The sequence below is a fragment of the Meles meles genome, chromosome 17, assembly GCF_922984935.1.
Source record: "Meles meles chromosome 17, mMelMel3.1 paternal haplotype, whole genome shotgun sequence".
Classification (NCBI taxonomy): domain Eukaryota; kingdom Metazoa; phylum Chordata; class Mammalia; order Carnivora; family Mustelidae; genus Meles; species Meles meles.
Genome location: NC_060082.1, coordinates 5,313,808 through 5,337,604, shown reverse-complemented (window position 1 = coordinate 5,337,604; position 23,797 = coordinate 5,313,808). Strand labels below are relative to the sequence as shown.

The 23,797-nt window shown below is 46.6% G+C and overlaps 1 protein-coding gene across 2 annotated transcripts in view; it reads left to right on the top strand.

Annotated features, from left to right (window-relative positions):
- Positions 1-22,964, top strand: part of CD244 (CD244 molecule) — a 28,666-nt gene extending 5,702 nt beyond the window's left edge. For both annotated transcript variants that reach the window (XM_045982577.1, XM_045982576.1), the window contains exons 2-9: positions 12,315-12,629; positions 12,724-12,987; positions 14,371-14,478; positions 14,911-14,978; positions 17,156-17,215; positions 19,038-19,100; positions 20,385-20,441; positions 21,644-22,964. In XM_045982577.1, the coding sequence (XP_045838533.1) occupies positions 12,315-12,629; positions 12,724-12,987; positions 14,371-14,478; positions 14,911-14,978; positions 17,156-17,215; positions 19,038-19,100; positions 20,385-20,441; positions 21,644-21,724 (1,016 nt within the window). In that variant the 3' untranslated portion in view covers positions 21,725-22,964. The remainder of the gene's footprint in view (positions 1-12,314; positions 12,630-12,723; positions 12,988-14,370; positions 14,479-14,910; positions 14,979-17,155; positions 17,216-19,037; positions 19,101-20,384; positions 20,442-21,643) is intronic.
- The last annotated feature ends 833 nt before the right edge of the window (positions 22,965-23,797 follow it).

The following is a 23,797-nucleotide window of genomic DNA, read 5'->3' as shown; positions in this document are numbered from 1 at the left end:
ATATTACTGTTAAATGAACATGCTTGTGTATCTACCCCACGTTCTCTTCATTCATTAGCTCTTGTCCCTTTTACAAATATGACCACTTTTCTGACTTTTGACATCTTAGGTTAGTTTGGCCTGTATATAAAGGGTATTATATGGTGTGTGCCCTATGTTTGTCTTCTTCTGTTCAGCATCTGATGAAATTTATCTGTGTTATTACTTGCACCCGGTCATTTCATGGCTTTTCAGTGTATGACCATACAGAAGTTTATTCATCCATTCTGCTATTGATGAATCTTTCGGTTGTTTCCTCCCCCCATTATAATAATGGTGCTAGTAGCCTATTGTACACGCTTGTATATATGCATGTCTGTTGAGCATGTCTCTAGGGTGTAGAATCATAGGGTATGTGTACAGACTTGCAGCGGATGTTGGCCAACTGTTTGCCAAGGTGGTTGAACCAAGCAGTATATGAGAATCCCATGATGTTTCAGGGCTGCTGGCTTCTTTTTTGAGGTCCTGCAAATGGGAAGTGAGGGGGCAGGTGTGTGGAGCCTGGAAGGCAAAGGTGGAAACCAAGGGAGCCACCTCTCTGCAGCCTTCCCAGTATTCTGCACGAAAGTCCTACAGTGTACTTGTTTCTGGGCCTTAGCTGAGATGCATTACTGAATTTAATTAATTAATTAATTAACTTCATTAACCCTTTACTATGTTCCAAGAACTATACAAGATTCTGTTGAGGACCCTTTACTATGTTCCAAGAACTATACAAGATTCTGTTGAGGAAACAAAGATGAAACATGTTGATTGTATCCTTAAGAATCTTTCAGACAGGGGCACGTGGGTGGCTTAGTCAGTGAGGTGTCTGCCCATTGGCTCAGGTCATGGTCCCAGGATCCTGGGATTGAGCCCCACATGGGATCCCTGCTGCTCTTCTTGCTTGTGCTCTGTCTCTCCAAATAAATTAAAAAAAAAAAAAGAATCTTTCAGACAGAGGAAAACGAGCCTGTGCAGCAATGATTATAAGGGAAGTGTCACCGACAGACGAGACCCAGTTAGGGCACAAAGGGACCTGAGAAAATGGAGATTCCTTCTGGCGGGGAGTGGTGTGGCCCGTGGCCTTGATGCATGCAGAATTGCTCAGGAAGTAGGGAGAAGGAGGAAAGATAATGTGAGTAGAGGGAACAGCTGAATGGAAGTAGGGAAAACACAGGGTTTGGACAGGAAATGAAAAGCAAATGCACCTGTTAGTTTGGAAAAAGATTGCATAAATGAGCTGATTTAGTTAACTGATACAAGGAGTTGAGGGGGCATGGGTTGAGTAAGGTCGATAGAGGTCAGGGGGTTGCATTGTCTGAGGAAAGGAGTCAATACGACTAGTGAAGCCCCCAAGTGTGGGGTTAAGTGAAGAAAGAGGAGAGATAAAGTGGGATGTGGGCCCTCGAAGGTGCTTTATCTACTTTATGGTAGATACTTTATGGTTCTACTTTATGTTTTTGCCATAAAGGGCTGTCCCTGCCCCGGCACTTCTGGGATCTCACTGGGCTCTATTCACTTAGTCCTCAGCAGGTGGCCCCTCTTTTGCCTTCACCCCAAGCCTGGTGGCACAACCCGAGCTGAGAAAAACCTCAACATCCTTTTGTTGGCCGGTGAAGTATGCTGCTCTGAGACTTTCCACCACCCCCTCCCGGCACTGGGCCCTCATCCCTCCTCCACCAGCAGTCCAGGTCAGAGTTGGCTGAGCTGACAGTGGACAATGCATGGCCTTGGAGGCTGCTGGCCAGATTGTCTCCTTGGTCACCCTCCCTGCTGGCCATTGCTTCCTGAGGAGGCCATGGAGCCAATCACCTGACCTCTGCTCTCCCTCTGCAGAGCTGCTGTCTTACTCCATTTGTTCTCAACCACCGGAAGAGGGGCCCCAAAGCTGCTGAACAGTAACAGCAGCCGTGGTGGCAGCCCCAGGGCCTCCCCTGACCACCGGAATCTGCTGTGGCCTCTCCCCTCTGAACAAGCCAGTCCTCTTTGTCAGAGTCTCCGACTCAGCATGGGCTAACTTGTGAGGAACTTGTGTTTTCTTTTTTAAAAATTATTTGTTTCAGGGGTATAGGTCTGTGATCCATCAGTCTTGTATAATACCCAATGCTTGTTACAACCCATACTCCTCCCCCCACAATGTCCATCCCCCAGTTACCCCATCCTCCCCCCACCCCCACCCTCCACCAACCCTCAGTTTGTTTCCTATGATTAGAGTCTCTTATGGTTTGTCTCCCTCTCTGGTTCCATCTTGTTTCATTTTTTCCTCTCTCCCCTATGATCCTCTGCCTTGTTTCTTAAATTCCACAGAGCACTGAGATCATGTGATAATTGTCTTTGAGTGACTTCTTTCACGTAGCGTAATACACTCTTGTTCCATCCACATCATCGCAAATGACAAGATTTCATTCTTTTTGGTGGCTGCATAACATTTCACTATACACACACACACACATATCTCACATCTTTTTTATCCATTCACCTGTCTATGGACATCGGGGCTCTTTCCATAGTTTGACTATTGTGGACGTTGCTGCTATATGGGGTAAAGACCCAGTAGTGTGATTGCTGGGTCATAGGGTAACTCTATTTTCTTTCTTTCTTTCTTTTTTTAAGGATTTTTATTTATTTATGTGAGAGAGAGACAGTGAAAGAGAGCATGAGAGGGGAGAAGCAGACTCCCCGTAGATCTGGGAGCCCAATGCGGGACTCGATCCTGGGACTCTGGGATCATGACCTGAGCCGAAGGCAGTTGCCCAACCAACTGAGCCACCCAGGCGCCCGGGTAGCTCTATTTTCAACTTTTTGAGGAACCTCCATACTGTTTGAGTGGCTGCACCAGCTTGCATTCCCACCAACAGTGTAGGAGGGTTCCCCTTTCTCCACATCCTTACCAACATCTGTTGTTTTCTGACTTGTTAATTTTAACCATTCTGACCCGTGTGAGGTGGTATCTCATTATGGTTTTGATTTGTATTTCCCTGATGCCAAATGATGTTGAGCACTTTTTAAAATTTTTTAATTTTTATTTTATTTTATTTATTTGACAGAGAGAAATCACAAGCAGGCAGAGAGGCAGGCAGAGAGAGAGGAGGAAGCAGGTTCCCTGCGGAGCAGAGAGCCCGATGCGGGGCTCGATCCCAGAACCCTGAGATCATGACCTGAGCTGAAGGCAGAGGCTTTAACCCACTGAGCCATCCAGGCGCCCCTGATGTTGAGCACTTTTTTATGTGTCTGTTGGCCATCTGGATGTCTTCTTTGCAGAAGTATATGTTCATGTTTTCTGCCCATTTCTTGATTGGATTATTTGTTCTTTGGGTGTTGAGTTTGAGAAGTTCTTTATAGATTTTGGATACTAGCTCTTTGTTTTTTTTAAAGAGTTTATTTATTTGACAGACAGAGATCACAAGTAGGCAGAGAGGCAGGCAGAGGCGGAGAGAGAAGCAGGCTCCCCGCTGAGCAGAGAGCCTGATGCAGGGCTCAATCCCAGGACCCTGAGATCATGACCTGAGCTGAAGGCAGAGGCTTAACCCACTGAGCCACCCAGGCGCCCCTGGATACTAGCTCTTCATCTGATGTCATTTGCAAATATCTTCTCCCATTCTGTCAGTTGTCTTTTGGTTTTGTTGACTGTTTCCCTTGGTGAGCAAAAGCCTTTTATTTTAAGAAGTCCCAATAGTTCATTTTTGTCTTTGTTTCCCTTGCCTTTGGAGGTTTTTCTAAGAATTTGTTGTGGCTGAGGTCACAGAGGTTGCTACCTGTGTTCTCCTCAAGGATTTTGATGGACTTCTGTCTCACATTGAGGTCTTTCATCCATTTTTGAATCTATTTTTGTGTGTGGTATAAGGAAATGGTCCAGTTTCATTCTTCTGCATGTGGCTGTCCAATTTTCCCAACACCATTTGTTGAAGAGACTGTCTTTTTTCTAATGGATATTCTTTCCTGCTTTGTCAAAGATTAGTTGACCATAGAGCTGAGGGTCCATTTCTGGGTTCTCTATTCTGTTCCATTGATCTGTGTGTCTGTCTTTGTGTCAGTACCATACTGTCCTGATGATCACAGCTTTGTAATAGAGCTTGAAGTCCAGAATTGGGATACCACCAGCTTTGGTTTTCTTTTTCAACATTCCTTTAGCTATTCAGGGTCTTTCCTGGTTCCATACAAATTTTAGGATTATTTGTTCCAGCTCTGTGAAGAAAGTTGATGGTATTTTGATAGGGATTACATCAAATGTGTAGATTGCTCTAGGTAGTGTAGACATTTTAACAACATTTGTTCTTTCAGTCCATGAGCATGGAACATTTTTCCATTTCTTTGTGTCTTCCTCAATTTCTTTCATGAGTGCTCTATAATTTTCTGAGTATGGATCCTTTGCCTCTTTGGTTAGGTTTATTCCTAGGTATCTTATGGTTTTGGGTGCTTTTGTAAATGTAATCAACTCCTTAATTTCTTTCTCTTCTGTCTCATTGTTGGTGTATAGAAATGCAACTGATTTCTGTGCATTGATTTTTATATTCTACCACTTTGCTGAATTTCTGTATGAGTTCTAGCAGTTTTTTATTAGAGTCTTTTTGGCTTTCCACATAGAGTATCAGAAGTTATGTTTTCATACTGGTGTTTTTTGACTCCGCTTTTGGCATCTAAGCCCTCCAGGACAGTGAACAAGTTGCACTCCCCAGCAACTTTTCCATCATTCCATCGCTTTTCCATCATTCCTTCCCCACAACATCCTGCCCCTATCCCCTTCCAGCCCTGCCCCACTCTGACCGTCCGCCTCCTCCCTACATCAGGCTGGTGAGGGCTGCAGAAGAAAAGTTCCACACCACAGACCAACTCCTGATTCAGAGCCTCCAGTCTCAGCCAGGCCCTGGGTGTTCTGGGAATCCTTATTTCTGGCCCTCAGCTGCTCCCATTCCCCAGAGAGAGGATTCCAGACCTTTGCCATCTTGTTGAGGGCCAGTTCTATAGTCACTGGCTCCATCAATCTACACTCTCCTTCTGCAAGAAAGCACATGTCAGTGAGGGATTCCAACCATCTGCCAACCATTCCTCAATTCAGAGACACTAGTGAGGAGTTCCCCAATGTCAACCACCTTGTTTACTCCCATAAGGAAACCCATCCACCTCTTGCTTGGCTTGTCCTTTCCTGTGTGCTCTGGACATCACCACTTCATCCATGAGGCCAGCCAGGACCTGCTTCTCCCTGATGACATCTCTGACCTTTCTTTAAACCTCTCTTTTTCTGCTGGCTTTCCACTCCTAGTTCATTTCCTCTGCATTTTATTTTATTTTTTAAAGATTTTATTTATTTATTTGAGAAAGACACACACAGTGAGAGAGGGAACATAAACAGCGGGAGTGGGAGAGGGAGAAGCAGGCTTCCTGCTGCGCAGGGAGCCTGATGTGGGGCTCTATCTGAGGACCCTGAGATCATGACCTGAAGCAAAGGCAGACGCTTAATGACTGAGCCACCCAGGTGTCCCTTCCTTTGCATTTTAAAAACTATATTGCAAGGCCACCCAGTTTTGTCTTCTTGTCTTTTGTTCTCTGTCTTCCTTTCCTCTGTGACTCCTTTACTACTCACACTTCATTACTTCACTTCTAACACTTCCACCACCAACTGTGTGTGGGTTTTCATAAGCAGTTCTCTGTACCACTAGCTAGGTGACCTATAATTCAACTCAATTCTGACACTGTTTGCCCAGAGATAGCATCAGACCCCACAAGCTCAGGGCTCAGTCCCACTAAACTGTGCCTTCCTGCTTCAGATGCCAGTCTGCTTGTCAAGCCCTGGTTGTGCTTCTGACCAACGGGTTATAGATCGAACGACCTACAACCAAGATAGAATGGTTTGATGATTACGCTGGAGCAGCTCACAGAACTCGGGGAAACACCCATGTTTACCAACTTTTTAAGGGATACTATAAAGGGTACAGATGAAGAGATACATAGGGCAAGGTTGGGGGGGGTCCCAAGTGTAGGAGCTTCTGTCCCCATGGAGTTGGGGTGTGTCATCCTCCCAGTGGGATGTGTTTACCTACTTAGAAATTCCCCAAACCTGTGGTATTGGGATTTTATGGAGGCTTCCTCATATAGGCATGATTGATTATTACCTCTGTCCCCAGCTCCTGTCTCCTCTCTGGAGAATAGGGAGTCAGGCTAGTTTGGATGACTACCAACTCTTCCCCACATTATGTTGTCACAAATGACATCTTTATGCACTGTGTGCCTATTAACATAGATTTATTTTTATTTTTTTTTCCATTTTATTTATTTTTTCAGCGTAACAGTATTCATTCTTTTTGCACAACACCCAGTGCTCCATGCAAAACGTGCCCTCCCCATTACCCACCACCTGTTCCCCCAACCTCCCACCCCTGACCCTTCATTAACATAGATTTATAATTGTTGTTTTAAGCACTAGTTTTTTTTTTCGCATCGTAAAAAATAGTCACAAACCAAAAATGCAATAATACTGGCTGTGATAGTTACCTATGTAATTCCCTTTAGCACTGTTCTCTATGTCTTCACGTGGCTTTGAGTAACTGCCTGGTGTCTTTTCTCTTTAGGCATGCCTGAAGATCTGTTAGGAACAACTCCCAGCGTTTCTTTGTCTGGGAATGCTGTCATTGGTCCTTCATTTTTTTGCAAGATAATTTTGTTGGAGATCGAATTCTTAGTTGATAGTCTTAACAAGCTTTCAGCACTTTACAGGTGTCATCTCACTGCTTTCTACCCTCATGGTTTCCGAAGAGAACCTGGTCATTAATCTTACTGGGTGTACCTTGTACATGACAAATAGCTTCTCTCTTGTTGTTTTCAAGATTCTCTGTCTTTGGCTTTTGACATTTTAGAATGTATCTTGGTATGAATCTCTTGTGTTTAACTTAGCTGGAGTTCATTGAGTTCATATACACATTCTTGGATGTGTATATTCATGTCTTTTATTGAATTTGGGAAGTTTTGGGCCATTATTTCTTCAGGTATTCTTTCTGCCCCTTTGTCTCTTTACTCTCTTTTTGGGACTCCCATTATGTACATGTTGGTATATTTGGGGCATCCCTCACGTCTCTTAGGCTCTATTTATTTTTCTTCATTCTTTTCTCTTTCTGTTCCTCAACTTGAATAATTTCAGTTGACCTAGTTGTGCTGTTGAAGCTCTCCAGTGAAACTTTCATTTCAGTTATTATACTTTTCAGCTCCAGAATTTCTATTTGATTCCCTCTTATAATTTCTATTTATTGATATTTTCTTTGTTGAAACATCAGTCATCTGGATTCCTTTAATTCTTTGTCTGTAGTTTCTTTTGGCTCTTTGAGCATATTTCAGACAGTTGATATAGTTTTTGGCTAGGGGTGCCACGGTGGCTCAGACCTTGTTATCAGTTCAGGTCTTGATCTCAGGATCATGAGTTCAAGCCTCATATTGGCTCCATGCTGGGCATGGAGCCTACTTTAAAAAAATTGCTTTTTTCTATTAAGTCCAATGTCTATGATTCTTCGTGGTTACTTTCTTTTTCTCCCTTGTAAATAGGCCACACTTTCTTGTTTATGTGTTTTGCTATTTTGTTTGCTAGTCTTTTGCTTAGGATTTTTGCACCCATGTTTCTGAGTGAAAGAGTCTTTGATTTTCTTCTCTTGTGATATCCTTGCAGATTTTGGTGTCAAACTAATAAATATGTTAACCTCATAAAACAAGTTTGGAAGTATTATCTACTTCTATCTCTGAAAGCATTTGGGTAAGATTGGAGTTAAATCTTTTTAAATATTTTGTAGAGTTAACCAGTGATGCTAACTAGGTCTGGAGTTTACTTTGTGAGAAGGTTTTTCCGTATAGATTCAATTTACTTCATAGAAATTTTCTATTTAATCTCAATTTTAAAATATACTAATGGAAAGCAGTTTATAACTCTTAAGATCTTAATATCTGTAGGATCTGTGGTGATATCTTTAAAAAATCCTGATATGGCTTATTTGTATCTTCTCACACTTCTTTTGATCAATCTACCTATGCATTTACCATACTTTTATTTTTTAAATCTTTTTTTTTAAAGATTTTATTTATTTATTTGACAGAGAGAGAGATCACAAGTAGGCAGAGAGGCAGGCAGAGAGAGAGGAGGAAGCAGTCTCCCTGCAGAGCAGAGAGCCCGATGCGGGGCTTGATCCCAGGACCCTGAGATCATGACCTGAGCCGAAGGCAGCGGCTTAATCCACTGAGCCACCCAGGCGCCCCCCATACTTTTATTTTTTTATGAAATAAAAAAAAAATGGCTTTTTGATCCTCTGTTGTACAATTCTTCCTTCCTTCTTTCCTTCCTTCCTTCCTTCCTTTCTTTCTTTTTTAAGATTTTATTTATTATTATTATTTATTATTATTTATTTAATATTTATTTAATATTATTTATTATTTATTATTATTATTATTATTTATTTAATACAGACAGAGAGAGAGAGCACACAAGCAGGGGGAACAGCAGGCCTAGGGAGAGGGAGAAGCAGGCTCTTCCGAGCCTGCTTCTGAGCAGGGAGCCTGACTTGGGGCTTAGTCCTAGGACCCTAAGATCATGACCTGAGCTGAAGGCAGATGCATAACCAAATGAGGCATCCAGGCATCCTGTATAATTATATTCTATCTCCTTTTTCTCTGTGTCCTTTCTGTTGGTCTGTCTCTCTCTCTGTTTCTTTTTTAAAAAGATTTTATTTATTTATTTATTTGAGAGAGAGGAAGACAGAGAGAGAGAGAGAGAGAGAGCGAGCACGGGTGGGGGGGGTAGTGGGAGAGGGAGAGGGAGCAGCAGACTCTGGGCTGAGCATGAAACCCAATGCTAGGCTCAATTCCAGGACCCTGAGATCATGTCCTGAGCTGAAGTCAGATGTTTAACTGACTGAGCCACCCAGGTGACCCTGGCACAATGTCATTTTTGCTGCATTGTATTCAAAAGGCCAGCCCAGTTACTGGAGATAGGAAAGTGAGCCTTATCCCTTTCATGATGGCTGGAGCTACAAAGTCACTTTGCAAGGGGCATGGCCATTTTTGCATTCTATCACACTGATTTTCTGCTGGAATTCTCAAACTTTAAATTTTAATTCCTTGAAACATTAAACATAATTACAGAGTTATCTAAATGCTCCTTGAGCCTAATTCTATTGGTTATTTTTTCTTTTAGGTTTTGGACGTGTTTCCTCTCCTTATTCTTGTTTGTTTTTATTTCATTTTGGACATTTGCATGCAAATTTGCAAATTTTAGAAATAATTTAATGCTCATGTTGATCTTATTTTCCTCCAGGAATAATTTATATTTTTATTTTTTTAAGATTTTATTTATTTATTTGACAGAGAGAGAGCACAAGCAGAAGGAAGGACAGAGGGAGAGGGAGAAGCAGACTCTCCAGGTAGCCTGCCTTGGGGACCCTGGGATCATGACCTGAGCACAAGGCAGATGTTTAATCAGTTGAGCCACCCAGTTGTCCCTAAAGATTTTATTTACTTTAGAGAAAGGGAGAGAGAGAGGGTTGGAGGGGAAGGGGCAGAGGGAGAGGGAGAGAGAGAATCCTCAAGTAGACTTCATGCTGAGCCCAGAGCCGGATGCAGGGCTCCATCTCAGAACCCTCAGATCGTGACCTGAGCCAAAATCAAGAGTTGGAAGCTTCACCAACTAAGCCACCCAGGTGACCCAGTATACCCACTTCTTCTTAACATGAGATCCATGAACTCTGTGTTCTTTTAGTTCCTTGAGTCTATTGCAAGCCTTCTGGGAACGGGAGTCAAAACTGCTAGTCTCACCTCTCTGAGTTTCCTCCTTCCAGATCTTGGCTCTGTTCTATTTCACTGCTTTCTTAGCTCCCCAATGCCATTAGCAATATGCTTGTATACTTTGCCCATTTTCCCCCTAGTTATTCTCAGTGGGAGGGTTGGTTAGCATGTCTTTATGTGGTCTTCATGATCAGAATTAGATTTCTTTAGATGATTATCTCAACTGGTAAGAATAAAACAGTTATGCTGTGGAATAAAAGTATGTTCTGCTTTCAGATCACAAATTCTTTGGAGTCAGGAACCATGTCTGATACACAAAGAGACCCCAACTCTTCAGGGCCCTGGTCACACTCTGGATTGTAACCAGTGGGGATTGATCTCAGGCTCTCTGTGCAATGAGTCATTGTGCCTCTTGCATTTGTAGGACCATAGGAGACAAATGCACAGTCGGTTTCTGGTTTGGCAATGGACAGAGCCAGTTCAATCATGGAAATATGAATGGGAACCCTATGTGTGTGTGTGTGTTTAAAGATTTTGTTTATTTATTTGACAGACAGACATCACAAGTAGGCAGAGAGGCAGGCAGAGAGAGAGAGGGAAGCAGGCTCCCTGCCGAGCAGAGAGCCCGATGTGGAGCTCAATCCCAGGATCCTGAGATCATGACCGGAGAGGAAGGCAGAGGCTTAATTCACTGAGCCACCCAGGCATCCCTCTTTGTTTTGTTTTTTAAAAGATTTTTTTCCCTACGTAATCTACACCCAACATGGGGCTCAAATTTACAACCCCGAGATTGAGAGTCTGGTGCTCTCTTGACTGAGCCAGCCGGAACCCTATGTATTTTATTCTTAGGAGTGTCAAGAGCAAAGAAATACAATCTGTCAACCGAGTAACTTCTTTCTTTCTTTCTTTTTTCAAGTTTCTTTAATTATTTACTTTGACTCCTGAGGAATTGCCAGGGTGAAGATGTGGTTGGGAGTGAACATGTTTATAACGCAAATGGATATCTAAAACCCCCCCTCTCCATTGCTCTCCTCCCAATGTCCTCCATTTTAACAGATCTGTTCATATAACAATCCCTGTATCCTATTCTCTCCTCCAAATACTTTCTGACCCTCCCTGGCGGACATTTTATTTCCCACATTTACTATGTGACCACACAGCTTCCCTGCCAAAAATGGCCACTGGAACTTCCATTTTTCCTTCCTGACTGCACTGGTCTTTCCTCAGGGAAGCAAAAACTAGCAGCTCTATGTCACAGCCTCATTTTAATTAGTACACATCTTGATCTCTAGAGAGGACAACTGCGGGCATATATGAAGGCCGTGTAGTTTTATTTTTCTCTAATTATTCTTAAGGGAGCAATTGCTGTGAAGACTTCCTAGTGACTACAAAATTGGCAAACCTTAATGAGAAATGACCCCAGTTTGGTGTGTTAAGTGTTACAAGAGAGGATTATGAATCTAGCTCTATAGGAGGACGGGGAGGGAACTATGAATTCAGTTTGGAGGGTTCATCTTACTGGGTTTGGCTGTTCAGAATTTCCAGCAGTCACCGGTGGTTGCCTCAGCTCTGTGGGGAGGGAGTTATGTCAGATACAGTGTTTATAACATTATCATTAAAAATGCCTCCCCTACAACCTCTAAATTGACTGGATTTCAAGCTCATCTTTCTTCCTGTGTATCTTGGGCTAATTACTTTTCAGTAATTTCTACTCGGTTTTTTTCCCACCTGTAAAATAGGGATAAAATTCTTACAAGGTCATTGTTAAAACAGATAGTTAAGGGGCGCCTCAGTCGTTAAGCGTCTGTCTTTCGGCTCAGGTCATGATCCCAGCGTCCTGGGATTGAGTCCTGCATCAGCCCCCCTGCTCATCAGGAAGCCTGCTTCTCCCTCTCCCGCCCCTCCTGCTTGTGTTCGCTCTCTCACTGTGTCTTTCTCTGTGAAGTAAATAAATAAAATTTAAAAACAAGAACAAGGGGCGCCTGGGTGGCTCAGTGGGTTAAAGCCTCTGCTTTCCACTCAGGTCACGATCCCAGGGTCCTGGGATCAAGCCCCGCATCGCATCGAGCTCTCTGCTCAGTGGGGAGCCTGCTTCCCTGCCTCTCTGCCTACTTGTGATCTCTGTCTGTCGAATAAATAAATAAAATTAAAAAAAAAAAGAACAAAACCAAGAAAACCACATAGTTAAACATGGTTAAAATGTTTTTATATAACTTTACATAAAGGTGTTTTAAAACTTTATATAAAGCATTTTATACATTTTACGTGAAGTGTTTAAAACCTGCTGCCCCACAGAAAGAAGTCAGGGGCTTTTAGCTATTATTGCTGGTTGGTGGGCTCCTTCAGAGAAGGGGCATGGAGCCCGGGGCGCGGGGAGGCAGGAAAGGGAGTACACTTCCAGGTTCTCTCAGTCTCTGGTCTCCGCACACATGCCCCCTTCCTCTTGGCTCAAGGGAAGTCGCATCCAACTGCCTGCGATGCTCAGGGGTGGCGCCCTTCCTGCCGCCTCCAGCCTGGGTTCTCTTTTCTGGAATCCCTAGATTCTGCTGAACCTGTGGTTGGACTCTCGGGAATGCAACTCTCCCTACAACCCCCCACAACACAGACAAAGCACATATACTCTGCTAAATGGAAGATACAGAGGAACCCAACTTCAGAACCTTCCGTGATACTGACTTGGAAGAAGGAGATTGAAAAGTGGACTAATGGTTCAAAAGAGATCTTCGATTTTAGGGAAAAGAATTTAACTCTTCTCATCAAAGCAGCTCAGCCGAGGGACAGTGGCCTGTACCTCCTGGAGGTGACTGATGACCGTGGGGAAGTTAAGCATCACTGGTTCCAGGTTTCTGTATTTGGTGAGTCCCTAGGACTGCTCAGCCTGCCCCTCTGATCCCCTGCAGGTTTTTTTTTTATTTCTAGTGCCTTTCTGATCAGAATCTCTGCTTCCAGATCCCGTAGGGACCCTTGAAGCAGTGAGGGAGATGAAGGTCCTGGGTGGAGGGAAATGCCAAGTGTCGCTGTCCTGCTCAGTCTCCGGAGGTGGCAATGTGAGCTACGTTTGGTATAGAGGAAAGGAGCTGATCGAGACCCCAAACAATCTCAGCAAATTGGAGGAACAGATTGATGTCAACACCTTGGAAAACTACACCTGCAACGTCAGCAACCCGGTCAGCTGGGTAAACCACACCTTCTCCCAGAGCTGTGACAACAAGCGTGAGTGGAGCACTTTGCACTAACAGGGGCTGAAAATGTTGGACCCCATAATCAGACTCATGCCAGAGATGCTTGCGTATAAGACCCCTTGGTTGCCTCTTCAAGTGCCTTGCAGCCCCTCCCTGGGGTGGTCCTGGTCTCTGGGCACAGAGTTCCCATAAGCCAGGTGTAGCTGAGTCTGAGAAGATTGTTATCTCCATCAAGAATCCTAGGAGATGTGAGTTTTCCTTTATGTAAGGAAAGCTTAGTTGTTTGGTGGGTCACGGCCCTGCCCCGGCTGCTGGTCATCATTTCCTTCCTCTGACAGACTGATGGAGACCTGTTTCCTCCTCCCAGGGAAGGGTAACTTCCCTGAGCCATGTAGTTCCCCAGGAGGTGACTATGGGGTACGACAGTGCCCTGGGTCATGGGAAAGTCAGTTTGATCACAGGGTTCCTGGGAGAGTTCTTGGTTTATTGCCTATGGTCATCCTAAGACTTATCTTGGGTTAAGTTTGCACCAATTTTTATCAGATAAATAAAGAATTAATGTGTCATCAGCAAAGGCATTACAGGGAAAAAGCTACTTGCTGTCCCTGTCCTTAAGGAACTTACAGCCCAGTAAGGGCAATAAAACTAGGCATTCCTAGGCAAAAAAGCAACCAACAAGCTGAAGCGATTTGGAGTGACAAGGACCCTGGCTTTTGGGTCATGTCAGCTAGGGTTTCATTACTCACTAGCTCTGTGATCTCAGGAAGATTCCTTACCCTCTCTGAGCTTCAGTTTTTCTCTTGGGTGATGTGGGGATGATAAGACGTATTTCCCAGGACTGCTGGTAAGAGTAGGTGAGGTTATGCTTGTAAAGAGCCTCTCCAGCTGCACCTGGAACGCGGAACTCCGTCCCCTTTTTCCCTTGTCGATGGGCTCCCGTGTCAGGCTACACCTCTGACACAGATGTGGAATGTGGAAGTTCAAACGAGGAAGAGGAGTGGCAGGAAGGGGAAGGGAGGGCTGCCGGGCCCAGAGTGGGCTGCAATGTGTTTTGTTGAGTTAGCAAAAGAATGGATATATGTCCCATTTGCTGTGCCCGATGCTTTACATATATTAGATCATACAATCCATCCCCTTATGCAGATAACATCATCTCCTTTTCTAAGTGAGAAGATGGAGGCTCAGAGAGGTTGAGGAAGTTGCTCAAGGGCACAGAGCCAGGCCTGTCAGACATGGGTATCTATGCCCTTGGCATCAGTCAGGGGAAGTCACCCAACTGCGGGGAGACAGGGTCGATGGTGCAATCAATGGGGTGTGAGGGGGGAGTGCAGGTCTGAAACGAGTCCTCTGGCCAACAGGTGGGAAGGGGGAGAGAGAGCCTGAAAGCTCAGGCCTCGTGCTTTCCATGTCCTAGAACACACCTCTGTGGACTACTTGGTGTTCATCGTGATTTCTCTAATCATCCTGCTCCTGGTCACCCTCACCTGCTTCTGTGTGTGGAGGAGGAAGAGGAAGCAGTGCCGTAAGTGAGGGTCCCAGGAGGTGCTTTTGCCTGACCTGACGTCCCCAGTGGCACGCGCCTGGGAGCGCAGCACCTGCTTTTCCTCTGGAGCGTTGGGACCTGTGTGTGCAGTTTTGGGGGAGGGAAAGCTGCTGGGCCCTTTCTCCCAGGCCATACCTTCTGAGGGACCTCGGGGATGTTTGCAGGCCAATGTGCAGATTTACTTGCAGGGGGCTGGTTTGTTGGGAGCTGCCCAGCCCGATGGACTGCTCCGTTGCCTGAGGGCGGCTCCTGCGGGCATCCTGGGGAGAGCACTCATCTGCCTCCTTTCTAGAATCTTTCTCAAGGTCTTGGCCATCTGGGATGGAGGTGGGACTGTGAGAAGCAGAAGCCTGGACAGGATGCCCTCGGGAGGTCTCTGAAGCTCTGTCTTTGCTGCTTTTTCCCCCACAGACATCAGCCCAGGAGAACCTCTGACAGTTTATGAAGACGTCAACAACTTGCAAAACAGGTGTAATCAAGTACGGTACACGAGGGGCTGGGGGGTCTCTCTCCATTAGCCTGGAAGATGCTTCTGGGAGGATGGTCATTAGGAGAAGGGAGACAAAGGGTACCAACAAGTGTCTCCTCAAAGGGGTCCTCAGCCCTCCCTTCTGTCTTCCCATCATCCTCCTGGCTCTGGCTGTGGAGGACAAACAGAAAACAAGGGAGAACCTGCTGAGAAGATGGAACCCAACAAATCCACAGAAGAGGGCAGAATGCTGCTCTTGCCTCCCAGGGGGATGGCCGCCGGGTGTCCTTGTTTCTGTTTAGTCTCCCCGGCTGCACTAAGGCCCAAGAAGAATCCAGCTTCCTTGTGTTTTGTGTCTGGCCACAAATTCTCATGCCCATGCCTGTTCCACGTTTACTTTTGTGGGTCCCGCTATTGTTGCCCTGGGTGTGATGGAAGCCAGCCTGACCAGCCAGTGCATAACAGTGTTGTAGCTAGCTCAGTGGTCTGCGTCCACCGCATTCTGGGGAGAGGCCTGAGTCTGGCTGAGATGCGCGAGCGAGAAACCAAGTTAGCACAAAACTGAGGAGCCAAAGTGGTTTCCTCCGCGAACCCATGAAGAACTTCTCCAAGCCAGCCTCAGCAGGGAGTGGCCAGTTCTGCCGGCCTGCAGGGTGGAGTCGGGGAGGGCACTGTAGGGCGCAGCTCCTCTGCCCTGCCCTTAAGCAGGGCAGGAAGTGGTGACAGGCCTAGGGGAAAGGCAGGGCCTAACTGCCCAGCGGGGAGGGTAGGAGGGATGGGATGGGCCCTCTTCCCACCCCCGTGCCTGGTGTCAGAGTGGTGGGACCTCTGGCTTTAGCACTTATGTGAGGCCTTGTGGAACAGGCAAGCCTCTCCCCTCAGGTCTGCGCCCCGTGGGAATCAGGAATCGGGGCAGCTTCCTTTCCCCATTCATGGAATATTGGGGGTGAGACACGAAGGAGACTCTGTCTCTCCCCTCACTACCGGCCACTGGGACGAATGTCTGAGAGCAAATGTGTCTACCTACAGCTGGAAGCCCAGATGCTCGCGACAAGTTGCCTTTCCTCCCACAAAATGAGGATGACTTTAGGTCATCTTCTAGGTCATCAGCGTTTAGGTAAATTCAGGGGAAGAGTGGAAAATAGCTAGTCAGAGGATAAGAAATCTCTTGGGCTCTGGTGAGTGCTGTGAAGTGTGTAAACCTGGCGATTCACAGACCTGTACCCCTGGGGATAAAAATACATTATCTGTTTATAAAAAAATAAAAAAATTATTGAAGAAAAAAGAAGAAAAAAAAAAGAAATCTTTTGGGGATTTAGGCCTCTCTGCCTCTGACCCGGGAGCTCCTCCCTCTGTGGCCTCATCCCCTGCTGGCTTCCCCCCACGGGCTTCGGGGTTCGGTCTGAAGGCCTAAAACTCAAGCTCATGTGCTCTTACTCTGGGGCCCTGTTCTGACCTTTCTGGAGACACTCCACTCTCGTTTCTTGCCAGATGCCCATGAGTCCCGAGCTCCCAGGACAGCAGGTTTTTTCCTGCTCCTCTGAGCTCCTTCCTCTTGCTGGCCCCGTCTTGCTCCCTGTTCGAGCCCAACCTGGCAATAGGCACTCAGGGGTAAAACACGTCCACCCCTGACTCCTGTGGGCAGGAGGGGAAGAGGAAAGGCACCGTCTCCTTGCCTTTGGCCTCGGTCCAAGGCTTCACTCAGCTCTGCAGCTGCCCGGGGGGCTGACTTCAGGCCTAGGGCAAACTCTGCACCAAGGCTGTATCTAGAGAAGGGGCTTTAAAACAGTGAAAGCCTCTGAGGTAGCCTCAGGCCCTGAGGTGAGGCTCAGATCACAGCCCCGCTCAGGGCTCAGCCCATTATCCGTGGTTACGCGGCAAATCTGGCTGAGAAGTCAGCAAAGGCAAGTTTCTAAGTTTCCGAAGTAAAGCCGGTGATCGGAGCCCCCGTGGACAGGGTCACCCGGTGCAATCCCTTCACACCTGGGAGCTTCCTTGCATGGGACAGTAACTACTCCAGTGTGAGTCGCTCTCTCTACTGTTGCTCCCTATCCTGGGGTGACAGATGACCACCTCCTTCACCAGCTTCCGGGCGCCCCTCTTGTTTGCTCTGTCTCTCCTCACCCAATTCCAATCTGGACAGACACGGCCATCCGACCATGTGCCCGTTTACTCTTTCTTGTGCAGACGCAGAGGCAGAATCCCCCTGGAGAAGGAAGCACCATCTACTCCATGATCCAGTCCCAGGTACCACTACGGTTTCTCGAATCCATTCCAGGTCTCTCTATGGGGCTTCCTAAGGCCTTCCAGAAGCTCACACTCCTGAATGGCGGAGTAAGAGCTTGGCGCTCCTAGGGTCTAAAGGACGGCGTGGCCTCAGCTGCATTAAGATGTTGGGAAAGATCTCTGTGGTTCTGGAGTGTCTTGGCAGAGCTGAACAGAGCTTGAAAGTCTGATGTAGGTCTTCATTTCCTTTCCATGCCTGGTGGCAGGCGTGGCCCACAAGCCGGTAGGGGGAGGAAGCTTGTCAGGGGACTCAGCTTCTGTTTTCTCTTCTCCGCTACTTCCAATACTTGGGGATCTTATAGTGTGTTTGTTTTGTTTTGTATTGTTTTGTTTTAATTTCTGCTCCTTATTATTCTTGTTTTCAGGGAAGAATGTGTCTGGGTTGTCTGTCCTCTTTTATCTTATTATGCCTTAACAACAACAATTTTTAAAAACTCATTTATTTGATAGGGATACAGAGAGAGAAAGCACAAGCAGGGGAGAGAGGCAGAGGGAGAGAGAGAAGCAGGCTCTCCCTGCTGAGCAGGGAGCCTGCCATGGGGCTCTATCCCAGGACCCTGGGATCATGACCTGCACTGAAGGCAGATGCTTAACTGACTAAGCCACCCAGGCACCCAACAATAACATTTATTATGTACTTACTATGTCTGTTTTCTTAATGAATCTCACAAAACAGCCTCATGAACTGGGTCTAATATAACCTCCATTTTGCAGATGAGGAGACAGACACAGGTTAACTAGTGTGTTCCAGGCCACAGAGCTGAGCTAAAGGGCTTCTGAGACTCCCATTCCACCTGCCCTCTCCCTGTCTCCAACATTCTGGAGTTATAGAAATTCACCATAAACTGGAGAAGCATCCTCTAACTTTGACAGCTAAAATGACATTATCGATAACCCAGGCTGGGGCATCTCTCTCAAGGGAAACACTGCCTCTTGGTGGCCAGTGATGAAAAACTTCTAATAAATATGACATTTATTTTTTATTTTTTAAATAATTAAGTCCTGAAGCAGTAACCTCTTCGGTTTGGTGGCTAAGCTGCCAGGCAGAGAAAATCCTTGGGGGATGGTGATAGGCTTCAGAGAAAGATCAAGAGAAGGAGGAAGAGGAGAAAGTGGAGATAGAGGGAAGGCGAAGTTGGGGGGTGCCCCCTCTTGCTCCCCATAAGATCATGTGATTCACTGACAGTGGGTCAAAGTTCAAGGGCATTAAAGAGAGATGTAAGAGTGACTGATACCTGCTAGTTTTCTGGCTTTAGCCACACTGGATTCCCACAAGAGGAATCTCAGTGAATGCAAGGGAGAGCTCATCTCAGACTGAGATGTTGAGTGAGAAGGAGCCTCTTCCTCTGGGTCTCCTTAGAAGGAGGATGTCTACCTTTCTCTGAGGACACCTGGTTCAGGTGCAGAGAAGGAAGGCATGTTGCCAATGAGAGGCATTGAGGTGTTGAGGAAAGACCTCCGGTGAGTCTGGGGTTTAAATCCTGCTTCTACTGTGAATATACTGTCTGACTTGGGCCATTTACCTTTTTGGAGCCTCATCTGTAGAATGGGGCCGATGATGATCATTCCTCTCGTGTAGGTGTATCGTAAGGGTTAGGGGAGAACACTTGTACAGAGGAAGTGCCATCAGGTTGTCTGACCTCCTGGGTCCAGGGTTCCTTTCACTAGCGCTTAGAGATTCTGTCTGGGCAGGGTTGGGGGAAAGGGTGGAAGAGAGGACCTCCCTCCCTAGGATTCTGCTGGATCTATGCTTCTGAAATGCTTTTGTTTCTCTTCTTCTTAGTCCTCGGCTCCCACATCACAAGAAACAAATACGTTGTATGCGCTGGTACAGCCTTCCCGGAAGGTGAGTCTCCTCCTCCAGTGCTTGGGGGGCAGGTGTGGATCTGCACGCACAGGTGCGCTTGCCGAGTATGTGTGCACTGCCCGTGAGTTGTCTTCCCTTGTGTGTATCTGAGCAGATTGGGTTAAATGGCTGGATTTAAATGTTAATGAGCCAACTAGAAATGAGACTAAGAGAATAGTGGATTAAAGGAGTCTCTAGGAGTTTCTATGGGACAAGGACAATCAGACAGAAAGGTGGTACTTTGTCCAGAGAGACCACGCCATTTTTAGTCGGCCAGCTGAGGCTATGGAGGGATACTAGAAGGGTTTCCGAGGTCGGGGAATATAGCCCAGAGCCAGAGAAGTAGCCCAGACCTAGAGAGACACAATGTTGACTTTCAGGAAACCTGATAAGGTTCTAGCCAGTCATCTGCTGGTTGGTGGGCTGAGGCAACCCATCACAGCCCCCTCAAATCCTGCTCCAAGCTAAGCTCACAGCTCTTTGGTGAAGCTGGTGCGCATGGTGATCTTTTCACCTTGAGTGGGAGGGGAGTTGGAAGAATGGTATTTCCAAGGCTGGAGTCACAGCAGGACAACATAAACTTAACATGGTAGTATTGGAAGTTGGGAATATGCTGAACTGTGGGATCGGGTCGGGGTCAAATGGGGGAGAGGTTTAAAACAGATTTTCAGACTATTCACCCGCCTTCTAATATGTCATTCAATCCCTCAAGATCCCACCATGAGAGATAGTTACATTTCAGTTCTATGCTGCAGGGCATGGCCCTGGGGATGGTCACAGGCACCTCCGTCACGTGCTTGCTGCTGTTAAGGAGACTCTCCCTAGTACTGCGAGTGCTTCTGAATTCCAATGTTTCTAGGGTTTCACCACAGTCAGGGGTGTGTGTGCCAGAGTGCTTACACTAGGGGTGTGTGAGTGTGTGTGTGTGTGTGTGTGTGATGTGTTGATGAGATGCATGGTCTGAGGACATATGCGTATGTGTATGTGTGTGCGCTGGGAATGTGTGTGAGTGTGGATCTGAGAGGTATGTGGGTGCGGGATACCCACCTCTGACTCGGGTTCAGAAATGTCAGGTCATACGTAAGTGTGTATTGTGCCTTCTCTGGAAACCATAAACCCCATTACTTACTCTTGGGGTAGAAAATTCTATTCACCCCTGGCTGTGGGTTCAGGGATTTTTTTTTGAGGGGGGGCCCTTTGTCTCTTTGGGGACCTCTCACATTAGTGAGGAGTGGGACGTTTCCTGACTTGAAGTTAAGCACTCTTTACCCTCTGAATTTCCAGTCTGACTCCAAGAAGAAGGACCAGAGCTCTTCCTTCAGTTACACCATCTATGAAGAGGTAAGATTCTAGAGCTCCTTCTGAATGGGCTCAGGGCCCATAGAAAAGCCTTGAAATTGAACACTCGTGAAAAAGCCATGCATAGAGTCTCAGAGTTGTAGAGATTTCAGGGATCTTCTTTACTTTTTAAAAAGATTTTATTTATTTGAGAGAGAGATGGCACACAATCGGGGAGAGAGGCAGAGGGAGAAGCAGACTCCTTGTTGAGCAGGGAGCCCGACCCTGAGATCATGACTTGAGCCACAGATGCTTACCGACTGAGTCACCCAGGTGCCCCCGAGGGATCTTCTTACCCACATTTTCATTTTAGAGATGAAGAAACTGAGGTCCAAGGAAAGCAAGGGTCTAATTCAAGGTCAGAGCATGTGTTAGGGTTGGACTCTTATTGGGGATCATGAATTTTAAATTAGGGCTGTCCTCCAGCTAGTTCCCCAGCTGGGGGTTGTACATTGGACATGTCTCCTTTCCACGGGTGTTTGGGACAAGGGTGCTGAGAAGGGAGGATAAATAAATCTAAATGATTTTCCAAAGTTAGCAAGTAATTGGGAACCATTCTGGGACATAGATAATCTTAAGCTGATTCTGGAATGGACACTGTAAAGTGGCCATTGAGCCTGGTGGCTGTATTGAATCCCATCGGGCCATCTAGGGAATGAAAAATAGGGACTCAATGGTTATTGAGGGTGTATTCTGTGTTTGGTAGCCTGCTAGTGGCTTCATGTGAATTATCTCACTTAATCCTCATAGAATGCCGTGAGGTAGATATAATTATACTTCCCATTATACCCAGAAGAATTTGAGGCATGGAGGGCATTCCCACCCACTAGCCTCATGGTACATCAGAGCTTCCACCTGTGGCCCAATAAAGATGCTGCCGGTGGTCACAAGGGAGAAGGTAGGTGGGTGCCTGCTGGAATACCTAGCATTTCAGCTCTAGCCCCACATCTAAGCCAGCTGGACAGCCCAGGGTTGTAGAGGACACCGTGTGGGCCAATGCAACGTAGGGCTGGGTCATTGTTAAGAAAACACTAGAATTGGAGCCAGAAGAGCTGGTTTCAAGCTCCTCCTTTACGTTCTTTGTTCTAGGACTCCAAGCTTCATTTTCTGAATCTGTAAAATGGGGGTAATCATTCATGCCTCTCAAGGTTGCTATGAGGATCTCCTCGCGGGAGAGGGTCTAAAGCTCTTCTTTTCTTCCGCAGGTTGGAAAGACACAACTCAAAGCCCAGAACCCTGCCCGACTGAGCCGCAGGGAGCTGGAGAACTTCTGCGTGTATTCCTAGCTGCTGTAGCTGTTCTCCCTCCCTTAACATCCCAGCGTTGCTTTGGGAATAAGCGCAATGGACGATGATACCGCATGAGTCTGCAGAATGGTGCCCAGTCTAGAGAGGACATGGGAGTTTGTTTATAGCCTATGTCTTGTTTCGAAAATGATTTCTAGTAAGAGCGAGTCTGTTAAATAATATCTCTAACTTACAGACTGGATGAGAATGGATAGACCGTTGGGTAGCTCATCGAAGACTGCACGAAGCAAGTCGTCAGCCACACAGCGAGTTTATCAAGTGCGATGCCGATGCAGGCTGCTATTATTACTAGCATTACGGTCCCTTCCTCTGGGTTACTAATGTGTGACTCATCTTTCCTCCTCTCTAATCGGGAAAGACCATATTTCTAGACTCTCCCCTTGCCCAGGCCCATCTTCCAAAGAGGGAGGAAAGATAGGGTGACTCCGAGAAAGAGAAACAGTCCCCCTGCCCCCCCGTGAGGATGGACTAGCGGTGAGCTGCCGGCAGCTTCTCCAGGAGGGCCCGGCCTAGGCTTTACTCCGATACAGAGGAAAAAACTCCCCCACCACATATTAAACCCTTACCTCTGGCCACTTGATCATGAGGGAGAGAGGGCAGGAGTGAGAGTAGACTGTGCAGAGCAAGCTGACCTCTGAGTGGAAAGATCACCCCGAGCCCATGCTGTCCTGATAACTGGACAGTGAGACCAGCTTTGCCTACGGTATGATGTATGGCTTACAAAAACACATTATTAGAAATCTCTTTTAGCGTCTTCACAAATTCTTTACAAGTAGAAACCATATTCTCTTTAAGTTCTGAGTCCTGATGAGGGCTCCCCATGGCGTATGCTGGAGCAAGGGTTCAGCTGGCTGAGCAGCTGGGAACTAGACCTTCTGCTGGGCTCCCCTGAGTCTCAGGCCACTTGTCTTCCATGAGGTTGTGGGGACAAGAGCCGAGACTCTGGCTGAGCCCAGCTAGGGGATGCGTGTGAGCTGGAAGAGGTCCTACTCAGAGACCCCAGCTGTGGCTATCTCATGGAGCCTGGTTCCTCAGTTGTCCACTCTGTATTTAACATGGGAATTTAATATAAAACCATGCAGTCATTCAGAGGCATTCTAAATTTCTTTTCTGTGTTAAATTTTTGTGTCCCTTCCATATTCTGTACTTTTCCTCTCTATAGCAGGCAAACGGCACTTGAGTCCATCAATAAACCCGTGTCTGTTTAATTCCTCCTGGAGAGGGGTCTGGATTCCTTGCAAGTTATCGGTGTCTTCCAGCCTTGTTCACACTGGAGCAGATGATCCCAGAGTCCCCAGATGCCACGCCATTCAGTCTCATGGGAGCACAGCCACAGCTTATCCTTGTTCATCTCATACCCTCCTGATCCCTCTCCCCTGGGGGCTCTTTGGCTGGCCAGCTCGCTTCCTCCTGGAGACAAGTGTGGGCGGACCACATTTTGGAGAAGGTGTCAAGGGTAAAAACCAGGAAAACATATGCAAAAGGAGCCTGGGGGTTCCAAGGCACGTACTGGCAACGCAGCGCTAGAGGCAGGAGTTTGTTGAGCAGAGGGAGCTGGAAACGATGGGGGTTGTAACAGTTCAGATGAACACCAGAGGCACTGACCATTGACCCGGCCTTTCAGGCAACCTGAGTTGTGTAGATCTTGGGCTGGTCAGCTTATTAAAGGAGCAGAAGAGACCCCATGGTCTCTCCCAGGGCTTTGGGGGATGCTGTATTTCTAGAGTGTAATAATGCACAACGTTATCATATTGTATGTCTTTACTGAGCTTCTGTAATAATGCCTTACGAGGATAATTATCCATGCAATGACCAGCCAGTGAAGAAGCAGTAATTAAGCTCCTGCTGTGTATGAAGCACTGCTTGGTCCCCGGGAGTACCCACTGCAGACACAGGAGGCATACGGACCCCACAGGACACATGCAGGAGAGCACGACAGCAGAAGCACAACGTTAAAGGACATATGTGGGCTTCCAGGTGCACGTGACACTCACATACACTACAGTGTCATGAATGTAAGTCAAAGGTGCAACTTACAGGCAGGGGGATGGG